We start from the raw sequence: 17,664 nt of genomic DNA, 5'->3' as shown, positions 1-17,664 counted from the left end.
TGGATGAACAGACTGGAAAAAACAAAATAGCACCTCCATCTATATTATCAATAAAAGGTGTTGAAATTATGAATGGTAAGTGTTTCGTACTCCAAGTTATCGCATCAAAGCTCATTGGCAGAATCTGTTATAACAAATATGAACAGAATTGTACTCTCTCTTCTCCTCAGGTCTTCAGCTGTCTCAGAGCTGTGATCTGTCTCTACCCTGCTGCGCAGATGAAGGGTCACTGTCGAGCACAAAGTGCCCCCAGATCAGTGGGGTCAGAGTTCAGCTGGAGATGCAGGCACTTTGGCAGCAGTTTGACCAGCTGGGCACAGAGATGATTGTTACCAAAGCAGGAAGGTGATGAGAATCCTCATATTTATACAAACTCCTTCTAAACATCATATCTTGTATGTTTCCTCTTTGTCTTCCTGCACTACCTCTCACTAGAATCTGTTTGTTAACTTGCAGGCGGATGTTTCCGACATTCCAGGTACGGATCTCTGGGATGGATCCCTCTGCCGAATATGTTCTTCTCATGGATTTTATCCCTGTCGACAGCAAAAGATACAGGTCAGAAACACAAGCTGCGTAACTGTGTTTAGTGTATTTGTGATGTTTAACAGTTAACCCTTGTGTTACTTGCATGAATACAATTCTGCAAGCATCGTCGCTCTGTAAGTCCTGCTTTGAACATTTTACACTTTTGTGTGTGTGTGTGTGTGTGTGTGTGTGTGTGTGTGTGTGTGTGTGTGTGTGTGTCAGATATGCATTCCACAGCTCATCCTGGTTAGTGGCAGGAAGAGCAGATGTTGCAGCCCCAAGCAGGATGCATTTCCACCCAGACTCACCTGCCCGTGGAGCCCAGTGGATGAAGCAGACTGTGTCCTTCGACAGCCTAAAGCTCACCAACAACCTGCTGGATGACAACGGACATGTTAGTCAATGTCTTAAATGAGGAGCTATGACGCTAAACGGGTTTTTCACACAGAGAATTAACTGAGGAGCTGTAGTAAGGATTATTTTGAATTGTGAATCATGCAAAGCTTCTGTAAAAGATTCCAATGGAGTGAGGGCTTTGACTTTCAAGGCCAGAAAAAGAGATCGTAACACTGTGCAACAATAAGTACTAAGCTATTTGTGTTTTCTCATGTCCCCCTCACTTCCAGATGATACTGAACTCCATGCATCGCTATCAACCCCGCTTCCATGTGGTGTATGTGGATCCAGCACCCAACAGCCACTTGAATGCATACAAGAACTTCTGCTCTTTCTCGTTCCCTGAGACACGCTTCATGGCTGTAACTGCTTATCAAAACCACAGGGTACAGACCTGAGTAAAACATGATGCAAGCTAAAAAAAATGAATGACATTACAATGTTTTTATCTGTTTGATTTTTGATTTTTTTTTTTTTCATTGTGCATTAAGCGATTCTTTGCTTTTCATGCCATTTATTTTACCCTCTCCTCTTAGATCACTCAGTTAAAAATTGCAAGCAACCCATTTGCTAAAGGCTTCAGGACTACAGACCCCCAGGCTTGGTGAGTGTCACACTTTCTATGCACTTCACCTAATTTAATAAACATATCTGTCCCTAGATAGGCCAGAAGAAATCACGACATGATCACACTGTTTCTTTATCACTTTTATCACCCGTTAAATAGTGATAAGTCTTGATGATAGCTAATCTTTGACCTTTGTATGCAAAGAACTGATGTTCATAGATGACAGGTTATACATATCCAGGATGAACACCTTTGCCTGCCATGTACTTAATTTGTGTGTGAGGTTAAGGTGAACACTTACCTCTCCCTCTTTCTCACTATGGTTTTGTGTGTGTGTTTGTGTGTAGGGCGGGTAATCCCAGTCCTCTAGCAGTGTGGTGTCCACCAGAGGGCAGAGCTGAATCTCAAATCGACAAATCTGGAGAGCAAATAAACTGTGAATCAAAGACTTCAACCAGTCAGTATCTTTTGGGGGTTTTTTTTAAACAGTGTTATATGTGGTTAAAGTCGTTTTAGCTCATGGAATAAAGAAATTTTAACTGGATACCTGTTTGAATTCAACCTACTTAATGAAACTGTACAGAGAAGGATTATTTAAGGAAAAGATTGTATAAACGCAGCCCGTTTGGTGCTTTATTTGCCCACCAGTCCCGCAGTGTTTTAAAACTGGATAGGAACAACCAGATTATTTAAATGAGCTTTTGGCAAATTATTTATATTTATTAGACAGCAGGTTTGGTCTAAATGTTCTTCAGTACCTTTCTAAAGATTTTCTTCTCCATCTTCAGGGCAGGAGGGCCTGGACCCGCTGATGATGGAGCAGTGTGAACTGTTTCATCACAGTAAAGACTCCTTAGGACGCACGGAGAGGAAAGGTGGGAGCAGTTTTTTAGCACCTGCCCCCTGCCTCCATCTCCCCTCCTTCTGGGACCGTGCAGGGTCATCATGAGACAGCCAGTCTGTCAAGGTTCAAAAGAAGCAGTGTTTTGAATGAAAAATGACCCCCCTGTTATATAATATCATGTGATATAACTACTGTGTTTACAGTAGTTTTGAGTAACTACTACTATACAAAATAATGTCTTATGGATACTTATAATTATTTAAATGTAACATAAAAGCCAATGTCTACATGAATTATGACAAACACTGTGAATAATACCATACAAGCACTTCAAGGACATAGTAGTTAAGTGTGTTAACGCCGCAGTTATACAGTTATAGAGTGTTATGTTATCTATGTAGTTATAGTTCGTCTCCATAGCAATATTTATAAAATCGTGTTCAACGTTTGTGCGGCTGTAATGCATCTGTTTGTTGTCTGACATAATAAAACAGCACCCTGAAGTTTTGTATGAATGTTTGAGGTGTTTCTGATATTGGAACTGATGCCTCGTGATTCGCAAAGGAGTAGTGGTGAAAACTACATTCCCCAGGATGCAATGTTTCTTAGGGACAGTTTCCAAACAACCTGCGAGACCTACAATACCGCGGCTTCAGAATAAAAGACGATATGAAAGCATTACAGGCTCTACAGAAGAAGAAAAAAGTCGAGCAAGACAGCAATTGAGGAAACAAAGGCGATTTAATTTAAATGGAACCAAGTGTAAGCTTTTCCATTGTAAAACTGAAAACTAAGGCATTATAAAGAGGGCACTACAAACCAGTCAGTTCCTTTTTAACAACCTTGTTTTAAATGAAACCCTCTTTAAGAAAGGCGTATACTCCAGGCCTTCTGCAGTGGTTTGACACATGATGTGTGACCGTCAATGTGCAGTGCTGCAAATAATCAGTGCCGTCTAATTTTAGAACTCATTGGGGATTTCTTGCTTTCTTGCTTATGCAGGCGTAATCGGTGTAAATTGTTTTATTTTGAAAAGTATTCGAGGAAATTGTGTGGTTTTGTAAGCTAACTTGACGGAGGTGATGCTCGCGCTCTTGCAGCTCTGATGGATGCAGAGGGGTAGATGGAGGAGGAGGAGGAGGTGAAAGACTTGAAGGCGGAGAACAGAGAGAACGCGTCGGGCAGGGGGAAGGATGCGGATTATGGTAGCCTGCCGGCCGCCCTGCCTGTCAGCGGTGAATGTCGTTTGACACGAAGATGCGCGGACGGAACTACGCAGGCCTGCAGTTTGTTGGCTCACGGAGGCACAGACTGTAATTTACGCGTCGCCTCATATTGTCGGTGACACCGAGGATTGCCTGGATCAGCTGTGTGGGCGATTTATTATTATTTCTTATTTTATGCTATTTGATTTATTACTTATGCTAGTTGTTGTAGTGAGACATTGTTGGGTTTCCCCTCCTCGATGTGTCATTTAACATGAAGAAAACAGGAGTGAACGCAGAGTGACCTCGTCTCTTCGTGTTTGTGGTTTAACTGCCATCATGGTTTTAGCCGTCATCTTAGCATCCTCACCACCTGAGCTCTCCCCCTGGGTTGCTGCGGACTGGATGTCAAACTGAAGCGAGTGTCGTAAAGTCAGACTTGAACACGCCGAAATCAAAACTTTTACCCGGTTTCACCATGGACACGTTACAACCTCACCGGTTAACGGGTATATTTATATGGACGACTTTATGTCTGCTCAGCAGCGGTCAATCCGCCCCCAACTCCTCGGGCCTGTCTCTAGCCATCCGCGTGCCACTGCGGCAAGGTGCTCGCGGCGAACAACCACCGCCGCTGCCACCTGCCGCCTCCGCGAGCAGGAGCCCTGCGCGCAGGCGGAGAGGAGCGGCGGCGGGCGGTATCAGCTTCGTGGACATGATTGATAACCTGCGTGGGAAGTCTGGTCAGGGATACTACGTGGAGATGGCCGTGGGTTCTCCTCCGCAAAAGGTAGAGGTTTCATTCACAAAGAGTAATTGATTTGATGTCCCCTGACTCCTCAGTGTGTTCCTCATCACTTTTTTTGACCAATGTACACACACCCACTGTAAGAAAATCAATGTAATTAACGCCAGGCACACCCAAAAAATCAATATCTTATCCTTAAAACATCCTTTAAGAGTACTCAGACCTACCAGGCTCGACACCAGCTTGAACTTCTCATTGGATCCAGGGTTATCAATTGGTGCAAGACATACCCTGTGATATTATCTGTATTACACAGTTACCTTAGTGCTGCATCAGTGTGTCAGCATATATGCTCATATATATGTAGTGTTTGTGAGAGCGTACGTGTGTGAATCCCTGTGAAAGTGTGAGAAAGGACTGAATGATACGGGCAGATAATGGAACCATTAATTCTGCAGAGTGAGGACTGCCAGCTGGGTGCAGCTGCGGTGTACAGGCTGGCACACAAAGGGCGAGCACGGAGGGAGAGATGGAATGAGAGGATCTGCTAAAAGAGAAGGAGGAAAAAGAGAAAGATGGAGTGGGGTGACGGGGACAGAAGAACATAAACAGAGGGACAAGGGTCAAAGAGAAGAAAGTGGGAGTTTGAGAGTGGAAGAAGAGGAAGGAGAAACAAGTGTGTGTGTGTGTGTGACAGAGGGAGGACGTGGGAGTCAGACAGGCAGCTTTCAGGAAACAAAAGCAATGAGATGGTGAGGGAGATGGAAGGCCGAAGGTGCTAAGCGGAGGTGTCACTTTGCCACTGATTCTTCCTGTGTCGGTGAGAGAGACAGCGGGTGAGACGGAGATCTGTCTGCTGCAGATCAGTCCCCGGCAGCAGAGGCCAGTCAGCACTGACAGACAACACTCTGTGTTGGTGGCTAGAGTGATTGTTATTCTAATCTTTCAGCGCAGGAAGCCAAAGTCTGACGTTAAGTGAAATATAGGCAGCCGTGCAGGAAATCTGTCTTCAAAAAAAATATATCGATTGTAATTTGAGGAACGCGTCAGAGACTGTTTGTTGGCATTTTCTGAATCTTTGTGCTGCAGACATAACCTTCTAAAAAAAAGAAAGAAACCAAAACAGTGACCTTTGATATGTAGCGGTGGAAGTAAGAAAGAGCATCCAAAATTTAGAGGTGTTAAATGCTCAGTGAGGTAACCACCCACAGGAACGCTTTTATTTACTTTCATTTCTGTAATATAAATAACTTTAACTAAAAAGCCAGTCTTCTAGTTTGTTATCTATCATAAATTCTTTATGAGTCAAAAGGGTGTCTTTTTACTTTTGAGCCTGATCATGCCAAAAAATCACTGTCACCCTGGTAACTACCAGCTCGATGGCCCCTGACCTGAGGATAATCAATATGAATTCACTTAAGGGCAAAACCCAATTTTGTTGAAAGCTCGTCAAAACTGTAGCCACCATTTTTCTTTCTCTTGCCTTTATTTTTCTGTGGTGTGAAATAAACATGTGTTTTAACTAACTTTGGGAATTTTTAAGATAGATAAAGGTTTTGTTTATAAAGCTTCTAATTCTCAAAGATTTTTTCATCTGTGTGGTGTGGACGTAGCTCCGAGTCTGAAAAGTGAACCTGGGGAAGACTTACCTTAAACATGCAATCTTTTTAAAGGTCACCAGGGGGCGACTCGTCTGGTTGCAAACTGGACATCCAGCTGTGCAGAAGTCGGTGGGGATTCTTGTCTCTCTTGTTCTGCCACATCAAAAAACACTGATGAGTTTATGGGCTCAGTCACTAGTTTAATGTCTTAATGAGTAAAATATTAAGTTAATTTTGTAAAATTATTGTCATTATCACAGTTAGAAAGAAAAATGATCAAATATGTCAGGGATGTGTGGTGTCTTCAGCTTCACAGTCATTTTCGCCACTTTCTCTTCACTTCTGGTTTAAAAACACTGGGATTGCAACACTGAAAAACACGCAGAGAAGTCTTGTTATGAAGCCTCAGTGGGTGACTTCATAATAGCTGCTTTAATCTTTTATATACAGGTCTGGGAACATTTGGAAACAACCTAAAAACTGTCATCACACTTTGATTAAAATGTGGGAAAATCCTTGTTGATACTTGGAATATTGAGACATCATTCACGAGAGATATGTTTGACATATGTTTAACAGATTATGAGCCAATAAGTCATCTATAAATGGTCAAATACCAACAGTCATTTTTTGGCAAATACAGTTAATCACTTTCTGGCAAACGATCATGGCGGAGTCTGCAGCTTGGATATGAACATTATTTTTATTGCACAAATGGATGAGTCCGATGGGAAAGTACAAACTACATCCTGAACAGAAACAACTGTGTTATGCTGAAACACAACTTCAGCTCTTTGGAAACATCTGCACAGATCATATTTAGTTACATTAGTAACATATCATTAATGCTGCAATCCTGAACAGGTTGGAAGTCAGAGATTTTGAGTTCCCAGTCGTAAATGTTTTGTGGAACATCCCCTCAACTCAGATTTTTCACTTGGAAATCATAGCGGCACCACACACCATGAGTTAAGATGGTGGGACTAAATGTAAACAGTGCTAAAACTTTGAATTTTAATCTGTACAGCCACTGTTGTGCATTTATGACTCGTTAAATAAGGCATACACAGAACACTGACCAGAATCCATGAACGTGCTGCAGTAGTTTTTTTAAGCACAAAAAACCAAAAATTGTTTGGCTTTGCTGGTGATACCTGAATGACTCTACCTTGCTAAGAACCAAAAATAACTCCTGTTTTCTGGAACTCAGGAGGAGTATTGACATCCGATTTTCCAAAGTGCTAAATTTATCAGCAAATCCTAGCAAGCTGCACCAATAAACTGTACAAATTGCAATATACAGCCCAAGCAGTGGATGCTAGCATGGAAGAAACCAATGCTAGTGCTGCTAGCACTGTTAAGGCTATCTAAGTTCTGCAAATTAATCTGATATTGTCTGTTTCCAAGGTTATACACGGAACAAAGTGCCACACATTTCTGCAACATTTAATACATGATTTGATGATTCAAGCACCAGGAAAATCCTTAATTACTTTCACTTACCAAAAGTTAAACTTTTTGATAACAAGGCATATGTGTGTGTTCCAAAAGCCATCAAAGCACCACAAAGATGGTCGAGTTCAGATGGTTCAGCTTAACTATCTGTCATGCTAACTGAATTTCGAACTTGTTTCCGATACCTAGGAAATGACTATATATGTGTAATCATTTTGGATGCCACAAAGGGAAAAAATTCCCTATTAATTTCCTTCTGGTGACTTGGTACCATATTTTCATTGCTGATATTTGTGGCAGCTAGTGGACTTTTCTCAACTTCAGTCAGGGACTTGAAACATAAGACTTTTAAACACAAATAGCTGTTATCCTGTAATATTAACACCGTCTTTTAATAGTATTACAAATGGGCAAAACATTTGCTGCCTACCTTCAGGGCTGAGTTTTATCGTTATAATTTTGTATTTACTAATTACATTTTATTTTTATTTCATTTTTACTCATTGTTTTTAATTCTGTTTACTTTCAGTTAGTTTTCAGAGAGGTTTGTCTTATTTCAGTTTAGTTTTTATTTGATTCTGTGTTAGTTTTAATCTTATAAAATGATTAAAATATGGAGGGCATATGGCGGATGCAAGATTTAGGAAAATCAGTATAGGTCTCATAATATAGAATATACAATATACAATAGAAATGCAAAACCTTTTGAAGGCAGTTGTTTCTCAGTCTTTTAGACATCCAGTCTCATCCATCAATGACTGATCAGGGAAGTTGTAATAACATTTTTACTAACAATAACTAACAAATACGAAAACTTAAGATACTGCCTCTATATTTTTATTTTTATTAGTTTTCCAAGTTCACAAAATTATTTCAGTTAAATTTCTTTTTGCTTTTTTATTTTTATTTTAGTTAACTGAAATGGGTCTAGTTTTAATTAGTTTAGTTTTAGTTCACTATAATAACCTTGTTATTGGACAACTAATGTAGGTAATGTGGCTAATAATTAAATGGCTAATTTGCACCAGTCAGGTTAACATTTATGATAACTGTTCAATACTTCAGTATTAATGAAACACAAGCTTTACTGATCTCTTGAAATTCCTCATAAAAAACACGGGTGATAATCTTTAAGGTGCTTCATCAAAGTTTGTTGTGCTGCTGTTCACACGTTCAGCTGCTAGTGAGAGGAGGGGCATTGTGCTGGTCTGCAGAGCTGCAGTTGTTTGTCAGCTAGAGGAGAGGGAGATGGTACTGTTGAAAATGAGTATCTAATCTGATTGTAGTACAGTGGAACCGCGACTTACGAAATTAATTCATTCCCGAGGGTCTTTCGTAAGTTGAAAATTTTCGTAAGTCGAAGCACCCATCGCGCCTTTTGAGTGAACGATAGGCTATAGGCTAATTGCTAACTGCAACAACAATACGTCGTTCAAGTGTAACAGCGAAGCGCAAGTACGAAAGCCAAAGGGTTGTCACATGATTCGGAAGGCATTGTGGGCATTGTAGGCATTCTGGGCTCAGCCAATCAGAGCCAGTGGATTTCGTTACGCGGGCATTTTGCCGTAACACAGGCAGAAATATTGCCATTAAGTGCCTTCGTAACTTGAATTTTTCGTTAAATGGGGTATTCGTAAGTCGGAGTTCCACTGTATTTAGTATCAATTATCCAAGTAGCAAAACTTTTTGTCCTATTCATTACAAATGCTGGCTACGGTACCTGTGGTACTGAAAAAAGTTCTCAGAATTTTGGTATGGAAAGGTACCACAAATATGTGTTCTGGTGACATCCCTGGTGACAATCATGTCAGAATTGCTACTGGGCCAATAATAATGTGTAAGGGAATTATGCGTATAAAATGCATTTTTAATTGCATTTTGGTAGTTATCAAAACAAAAATTATTCATAGCAAGTTTAGTTGTTTTGTTTTGACTGTCAGTCACACACCCCTGGAGATCCTCAGAGCCAACTTCAAGAAGTAAACTATAGAGTATATAAACCTTTGGATGTACCAGTTTGTATGTGTTAGAGGTTAAGACTGGCACTATAACTCAAAGCACTACATGAATCATTTGGTCAGCGTTGGCCAAATGGTCTTGAATTTTAATGAGCACATACAGAGACACGAAGGAGACACTTTGCATTTATTTATTAGAAGTAATGTTGTGGAAATGACCCTGATCCATTTACAGTAACTTTCAAAAACAGAATGTAGGTTGCATTCTGTTCTCGTAACTGCTAAATGATTTCTCCTCCATAGTGAAGGGGGAAGGGTGTATAATGGATGGAACAGACAGGCACTCTGCCAGAGAGGACAGGAAGACAGATAGAGAGAGTGCAGGGAGAGGCATGAGGTCTCAGTGTGTCAGGATGCAGTGGCTTTCAGTATTTGGGATCCTTGTGTGTAGCCCCGCGCACAGTGACTCAGGATGCGCGTGTGAAAGATGCAGACCTATAAAGTGTAGTCAGCAAATTTCTGTCCAAGAAAGGAGGACAGAGTGCGTACAGAAATATGGCTGACCGTGTTTCTGGAGAAAGTACAGGTGGATGTCAGTGATGTGAACATATGTATGTCTGTGTGTGTGTGTGTGTGTGTGTGTGTGTGTGTGTGTGTTGGTAAGATAGACAGTCAGGATTTATTCTGGGCTTTCAGTGCTGGCCCTTGAGACTCCAGCACTTCTCTGGATATTTAGAGAGCCAATCCATTATTGAACAGCTTGCTGTTGGTTCAGTGTCTGCCTGTGTGTTCATCTGTTTGGGTTTCTCTGTGCCACTCTGTCTCTGCTCTCAGCTGAAGTCTCGGCCTTTCTCTGAATTTCTCATTTAACAATAAAATGCAGTCAGAAATGGTGCTGTGAAACATGGGACACACAGTCATGCATAGTTGTAAATGATCATGTGTAGTATTTTACATAATTAATATGAGGCAGACGTGGCTTATTTCTCTTCTCCTCACTGTCTGCCGCGGTGCTCCATTCATACTTTTACTAACTGTTTTGACTGACTACGCAAAATATGATACTTGCATTAGAGATGCCGACAGAAGAGGAGGAGACGGGGAGTAGAATGGGCAACCTGAGAGGAGGGGAGGGTTGGAGTGGAGACAGAGAGGGGACAGAGAAGGACGTTCAGGTCAAGAGGAAGCATCACAGGACACTACAACAATAGAGTGATGTGTACAGTGAAATCCTGAGGTGAAAAATGAAAGTCAGTTAGAGATGAGGCTAATTACTTGCCAAAAACAGCCTGTAAGACCTTAAACTATCTATAAAAGTATCATTATTATCTATTGTAGACAGCAAATGTAATATTGTTTTACAAGCTTGTGGTATGTGCTTAATAAATCCCTCTCTCTACTTTCCTGCATTCAGTTGAATATCCTGGTGGATACTGGAAGCAGTAACTTTGCAGTCGGGGCGGCTGCTCATCCTTTCCTACGCAGATACTACCATCGATCGCTGTGAGTAGAGACTCAGTCAGATATAGAAATTGTTCGGAAACATTTTATGAAGGCTGGAGGAGAGTAAAACAAATCCTGCCCCTTGTTCATTAACAGCTCCACCTCGTACCGTGACCTGGGCAGGAGTGTGTACGTTCCCTACACACAGGGGCGCTGGGAAGGAGAGCTGGGCACCGACCTAGTCTCAGTCCCGCATGGACCCAACGCCACGCTGCGCGCCAATATTGCTGCAATCACACAGTCAGATCGCTTCTTTATCAATGGATCTAACTGGGAGGGGATCCTGGGGCTTGCCTATGCTGATATAGCCCGGGTAAGAATCACTCTGTCTTTCTAAAATATGAGAAAAGAAAATCTCAATTCAAACTTTACAAGACACTTACAAATGCCATTATCCAAAGCAACCTAACAGATTAAAGTTAGGGCTAGAAGTTAGATTATGTACTTACTTAAAAGTGACATGTAATGAAATTATAAAGAGGAACAAATGAATGTGAGGACATGCAAAATAGATTTTATTATCACATCATACATCTATATTTAGCTCTTGTGGAAAATAGTGACAGCGTGTGACCAAACTGTCAAGCGGCACAGTATCAGATGTGGGTAAGCGATGTTACTAATCTAGTAAAAGATGAAGAAACTATTGAACTGGTGATGAAAAAAATTTGGTTCATTCTATTTAAACCTAAACCTGTGATTCGATTTTGTTACTGAGATGTCAAAGATCAGTGTCGTTTTATTACATATGGCATAAATGCCCACTTTATGATACAATAAAAGGTAAGTATATTTTATTCGTGACAGTAAGGTGTTTTGGGGTTTTGAATATGTAATTATTTGGGGCTGTAAGAGTGGTCTGAATTAGGTTCACTTGTTCATGTTTTCAGCCACAATATGTAATAAGTAATATGTGATTAGACAGCAGATCTGCTGATGTGTCAGGAGGAGGATATTTAAGAAACTGAAAGCAGGTTGGGACAGGACAAAATGTTGACACGGCAATATATTTCATTGCATCCTCTCAAACATTATTTACACAGAGGTGCCAAATATTGATATTTTTATTGAAACATTTACCTAAAAAATTACAGTACTGAACATTATTAAAATCAGAAAACAGTGAACACAGAACACAGATGATGTCATGTATGGTAGATGATTATCCTTTATAATCATCGCTGTATGGCTATACCATTTATATCATGATAGTATTGAATCTGTAGCTATGGTCTGATTCCCGGTCCTATTCTGGATTTATTTCTCTGTGTTTCCCTCCAGCCTGATGAGAAATTGGAGCCTTTCTTTGACTCACTGGTTCGCCAGACTTCTGTCCCCAACCTCTTCTCTCTCCAGCTATGTGGCGCAGGCTTCACACAAAACTACTCCCTGGGCAGCGCTACAGTTGGCGGAAGCATGGTGAGAAACACTTATAGCTTTTCTACTCGTACCTACTCGACTCGACTCGACTATTCTTGGTTTCGGTCGTTTTCCATTACAGTTGAGCACCACCTAATGTACATGGGGTCGTTATAGCAACGCCCCCGAAACTCCCGTGACGTCATTTGTATCCGACACAAACACAACACAACAATGGGGGACGTTGAGGCGATGGTATACCTGCTTCTCGGTGTAAGGCTGTTTGTCAGATTCGGGTACCATGTGGTGTTTTTTATTTAACCATTGCCCTCGTTGCCGGGTTTCAAAAATGATGGTTTATTTTCGTGAAGAAGGCGCTCTCGTGGCTCATCGAGTGACGCCAATGACTAGCCAATTGGTGACATGCAGTCTGCTTACGTCACATTTTAGATGGACTCAGATTGGACAGGGCATAAATGGACAACCCTAAAAACCGAGTCAAGGCGAGCAGAGTTGAGTAGGTACTAGTGCACATGTGTTAGGCCGGATTGGACTCTATTATTCGTCTTTCTTTCAGATCATTGGAGGTGTGGATCCATCGCTCTATGTGGGAGAGCTTTGGTACACACCCATCCGCAGGGAGTGGTACTATGAGGTTATCATCGTACGTATTGAGGTAAACGGACAGGACCTGAACATGGACTGTAAAGAGGTGAGGCTCGATAGGTAGATTCCTACCAAAGCTAAAAAAAACCACAAACAGACTAATGAAGGATGTGTAAGAAATTTGAAACATGCCTGACTGTGTCACTGTCTTCTACAGTACAACTACGATAAGAGCATTGTGGACAGTGGAACGACCAACCTTCGACTGCCTAGAAAAGTATTCCAGGCTGCAGTCAAAGCTATTGAAGCTGCCTCCTCGGTCAGTACTGATATGCTGTACCATCATGTTTATACCACCGCCCTGGTCGTCTGGTTTGTACTGAAGGGATTATGAGAACCAACTAATGTCCTTCCAACCCTGATTTTTCAGACCGAGCAGTTTCCCTCTGGGTTCTGGCTCGGGGAGCAGCTGGTATGCTGGCAGGCTGGCACCACGCCCTGGCACATCTTCCCAGTCATCTCCCTCTACCTGATGAGCGAAGTCCGTAACCAGTCCTTCAGAATCTCCATCCTGCCGCAGGTAGTTACAGCAGTCTCGCTCTGGATCTGAGTATAATTTTATAAAGCTGGAGTTTTAGAAAGGTCCGGGACATAAAGCAGTATTGCTGAACCTTGAATTCTGTCCAGGTGATGTGAAATTAAATGTTATTTTGTAAGATCTTTTGATAAGAAGATTACATTTAAAAATGTTATTCATTTTCATCATTGGTGCAAGACGCAGTTATGCAAGAATGTAGTTAGCATGCCACACACTGTATGAGGTCTCGACACTGTGTATTCATCAGTAAGTGGAAAGTTTAACTTCCATTTGGACTTTGCACAGTACAAAAACTGTGGTCAGAGCAAACGCACCAACATATGCCGTTCCACTCCTCATGGAATGAAAGCACAACTAGAAACCGTGACAAAAGAAAAGCACGTTTGAATGTCCTTTGAATATATTTTCTAAAGGTGTAAAAAGTCATTCAACTTTCTTTTTTTGTTGTTTTTTTTATAAATTGAAAGCCGCTCAGACAGACATTGATGGTGACAAGATTAATAGAATTTGAGATTTCAAAGAAAAGTTCACTGCAATAAATATGTGAGTGGGTTGTGACCTTGATACTGTCAGCAAAATGAAAAGCTTATTTATTTTACTTTGTGTCCCTCTGTTTGACTGTCTGTAGCAGGAATAACACAGTGAATGACTTTGCTATAACAACTGCATATACAGGAACACTTGAGCTGGAAAAATCCGCCACTGTAATCTGATTTTTATTTGTTCTGAATAAGATCCTTTAAATATGAAAACATAGGATCGCTCTCTAGTGGACAGCTTTGCAATTACATCATTGTTTCTAGGTCATAGCTCAGTACTGATCAGCAAACAATATCTGCTACCATTCTAGTGTGGCGTTATATCCAGGATGATCACATTAAACAAGTCCGGTTAGTGAGGTTAGTGTATGTACAGTCAAACTCTATGAGCCAAAAAAATCAGCTTTTGTGTTTCCCAGGGGCAGCCACTGAAGAGGAAGTTGACTTAAATAAAGTTAAAACTGCTTGTTTCAAGCAGAGGATGAGCTGAGGGTGCTTCAGTAAGGCCCGGTACAAATAAATAAGGATTATTTCCCACTATGAATCATGCAAAGCTACTCTAACAGGCTCCAAGAATAAAACTGTGCAATAAGAAATTAGGGTGATATGGGCATTTTAGTGAGCTCTCTAGTCTTTACAAAAAAACTAACCAAGTTACTCAAAACACAAACCTTGTTGTGAGCAGCTTTGATTTGGGAACTATTTTCTACACGGACATTTCTTTCTGCAGATTGATGTGGTTTATATATTAGGAAAAAAATGCTTTCTACATTTTATACCATTGTCATGATTTCTGGAGACATCACTGCTATCTCTCGTTTAGCTTCATCTAGCACTCTGACATTGCAATATCTGACCATAATGCACAAACTCTGTCTCTTTGCCTGTGAATTCCTCCTACACATGCAGGAGTTGAGCAACCAGGTTTGACATACAGGTACATCTTAGGCCCCTGAAGGCTTTTGTCTATATCACATACTAAGATGTTTTTTGAATCCGATAACTCAAGAATGTAATTGGTACCATCGGTGGGAGGCTGAGGGGTAGCGCTGGGTGTTGCCAATATTTTTAATATTTATGCACCTCTAACATCTTATAAAAGCATAGCATTGTTTTAATTTCATGACAATGACATCTAATTTATATCCACACATTTTGAATTATGGATGATGTATTACTTCGTCATGTTGCCTATCGACCACCTAACAATAAGCCAGGTGACCGCCTTTTGATTTCTTTACCTTGTCCTCAAACGCTGTTACAAAATAGCTGAGATGTTTTGTAAAGAGTAATTAACAACAACATGCAATGATTTGCAAATCTCACATGAGGGTGTATTTTAAGAATGAAGTAATGGCGATCACACAAGGGCTGTGCGTGCCTGATGCTGGGTGTCTAACTCTACTTTTTGCCTTTTCCCTCTTCTTTCTTTCTTTTTTTTTTCTTTTGCGTGCAGCAATACTTGCGTCCAGTGGAAGACGTGGCCTCTGCCCAGGAGGACTGCTACAAGTTTGCTGTGTCCCAGTCCAGCACCGGCACAGTGATGGGCGCCGTCATCATGGAAGGCTTCTACGTGGTGTTTGACCGCGAGAAGAAACGCATCGGATTTGCTGTTAGCACCTGCCATGGTGAGGAGCAGGGGATGGAGGGATGACAGAGAAAAAATGGGAGAAAAGAGACGGAGGAAGAATGTTGGTACTATTGTTCTGTTTGTTGACTACATACAATCCTGTGTTTTGATTTTTTTAGTGCACGATGAGTTCCGCACAGCATCCGTGGAGGGTCCGTTCCACGGGGTCGACCTGGAGGACTGTGGCTACAACATCCCCCAGACGGACGAGTCCACCCTTATGACCATCGCCTACATCATGGCGGGCATCTGCGCTCTCTTCATGCTGCCGTTGTGTCTCATGGTGTGCCAGTGGCGCTTCGCCCGCTGCCTGCACCCACACGGGGACTTTGCTGACGACATATCGCTCCTAAAGTGAAAGACGTGGAGGTCATATAAAGACCTTGAAAGCCAGGATAAACGTGGACTGTGGTTAAAAAATGTTTTAAAATGTCGGTGCTGTTAAAACAGGAGCTTCGAAAAGATTTTTCAGCTAACGTTAACTAAAGAAAATGGTGACAGCCTTGCCGCCCTCAAGTGTTTTGCAAGATAACTAAAGCCGTTACGAAAAAGCCGTTTTCATCAGCATCAACTTTGCCTGTTTGAGCTACCTATGCAGATCAGCATGGCTATAGAGAGCAGATGCAGGAAAATGTGAAATGAAAAAATAATGATTATAATATGATTATAAATAGTATATAAATAAATCGCAACGATGGATTTGTTTTGTAATTTGGAAAGATTTGTCTCTTAACATTTGGAACTTGAGGAAAGAGCATTTAGAAACATTAAAACACTTTTAATGAAGAAACTCACACGCCAGATATGAATACTGGATGGAGACAATGTAAACATATGAACGTATGAACTGCTCACTGTGTGTGTGTGTGTGTGTGTGTGTGTGTGTGTGTGTGTGTCTATAGATGTTCTGTTTGTGGCTTATGAGTGAATGAGACGGGTCTGATACATGTGAGCATGCCTGTAGATGTGCGCAGCTGTACTGTAAGTGAGAAGTGTACTGAGAGGTTTAACAAAAATGGAAACATGATACTAGCGCCAATGAAATTACATATGCCAGCAAATGAATCCTGCAATGCAAAACAAGTATGCATAAAGTGGCTAATTTGATGAAATAGCAGACGTTATATTTAAAGTATAAAAATCGGTTTTGCTTCGTGTGAAACTGAGACTACTGAACACAGCAGATGTCACTTTTTGTTATTATATTGATGGCTTCAATTTATCTATTGTACATAAAGGTTGTGCATTCCAGATCATGTGTTTGCGCTGACACACACACAAAACACACAGAGCTTATACCCCTGCATATGACTGCTGCACCATCTGATGATTTCCACATGTAACAAGAACACATGACAAGCAAACAAACCAAGACTTTATAGGGCTTTTTTCCACAAACACAAACTGAATCACTCACCACATCTTTCAAGGGGGACCATACATGTATGCTTGGACGAAGATACCAGCCCAATGTATGTTATACACTAAAGAACACTATGTATGTCTATAAGAGACCGTTTGTATTGTCTCTGAACAAGGTGTAAATAGGTCAACTCAGAACTGTTTATTTATCTGCCAGGCGCTGGCAGCACTGTTGAACCAATAAAATACTAATTGTAACTGGAAAATGTGTTGTCTATATATATGTATAGGTGTGTGTTATTGAACTCAACTGCAATAGCCTTGCATGATTTGTAATTTAAAATAAGCCCTACATACTGTTTCTTGGCCTTGATGTGGCCCTCCATTTCTTCCATTGTCTGAAACAAACCGTTATAGCTCAGCTTTCTTCTGATTGGCTGCCCCTTGCAATCAGAAGAGGTCGATGGGGCTTTTGTGGTCACAGCCAGAGCTGTGTGCAAAGGATATTAGGGAAATCTCCCATTTAACATAAATAAACATAAAAAAAAAAACTACCCAAACAGTAATCATTTAGTTACTACATAAGCACCTCGTATTACAATGATATCTTCAAACTTAAAAAACGGAACAGAAATGACAGAAAGGTTCCTGTTTTTCTCCCAATATCTACAATAAAAAGTACAAAACTTTTTCTGTACTTTTACACATTCACTCCTACAATGTAAGCCCAAAGAGTGCTAAGAAGACTTCTTCCATTTAATAGA

The 17,664-nt window shown here is 40.9% G+C and overlaps 2 protein-coding genes and 1 long non-coding RNA gene across 3 annotated transcripts; 2 read left to right on the top strand and 1 right to left on the bottom strand.

Moving 5' to 3' along the window:
- The first annotated feature begins 25 nt into the window (after positions 1 to 25).
- On the top strand, positions 26 to 2,473 carry LOC102078404 (T-box transcription factor TBX1-A). Its single transcript, XM_025897854.1, has 8 exons — positions 26 to 75; positions 171 to 345; positions 457 to 558; positions 751 to 922; positions 1,155 to 1,310; positions 1,461 to 1,528; positions 1,840 to 1,949; positions 2,281 to 2,473. Exons 1-8 carry the CDS (start codon positions 69 to 71, stop codon positions 2,439 to 2,441), a joined length of 951 nt encoding a protein of 316 aa, XP_025753639.1. The 5' UTR covers positions 26 to 68; the 3' UTR covers positions 2,442 to 2,473.
- LOC112842072 (uncharacterized) lies at positions 175 to 2,829 on the bottom strand. Its single transcript, XR_003213679.1, has 6 exons — positions 2,655 to 2,829; positions 2,251 to 2,451; positions 1,794 to 1,910; positions 837 to 904; positions 426 to 536; positions 175 to 310 (listed from the first exon to the last, which is right to left on the bottom strand). It is a non-coding gene; the product is annotated as an uncharacterized LOC112842072 (long non-coding RNA).
- Positions 2,830 to 3,393: 564 nt separating this feature from the next.
- Positions 3,394 to 17,166, top strand: bace1 (beta-secretase 1). Its single transcript, XM_025897853.1, has 9 exons — positions 3,394 to 4,331; positions 10,718 to 10,806; positions 10,903 to 11,119; positions 12,088 to 12,225; positions 12,743 to 12,877; positions 12,989 to 13,090; positions 13,202 to 13,351; positions 15,365 to 15,536; positions 15,658 to 17,166. Exons 1-9 carry the CDS (start codon positions 4,020 to 4,022, stop codon positions 15,894 to 15,896), a joined length of 1,554 nt encoding a protein of 517 aa, XP_025753638.1. The 5' UTR covers positions 3,394 to 4,019; the 3' UTR covers positions 15,897 to 17,166.
- Positions 17,167 to 17,664: the final 498 nt, after the last annotated feature.

This window comes from Oreochromis niloticus, linkage group LG14 (genome assembly GCF_001858045.2).
Source record: "Oreochromis niloticus isolate F11D_XX linkage group LG14, O_niloticus_UMD_NMBU, whole genome shotgun sequence".
NCBI lineage: Eukaryota > Metazoa > Chordata > Actinopteri > Cichliformes > Cichlidae > Oreochromis > Oreochromis niloticus.
This window is presented reverse-complemented; position numbering and strand designations above follow the sequence as displayed.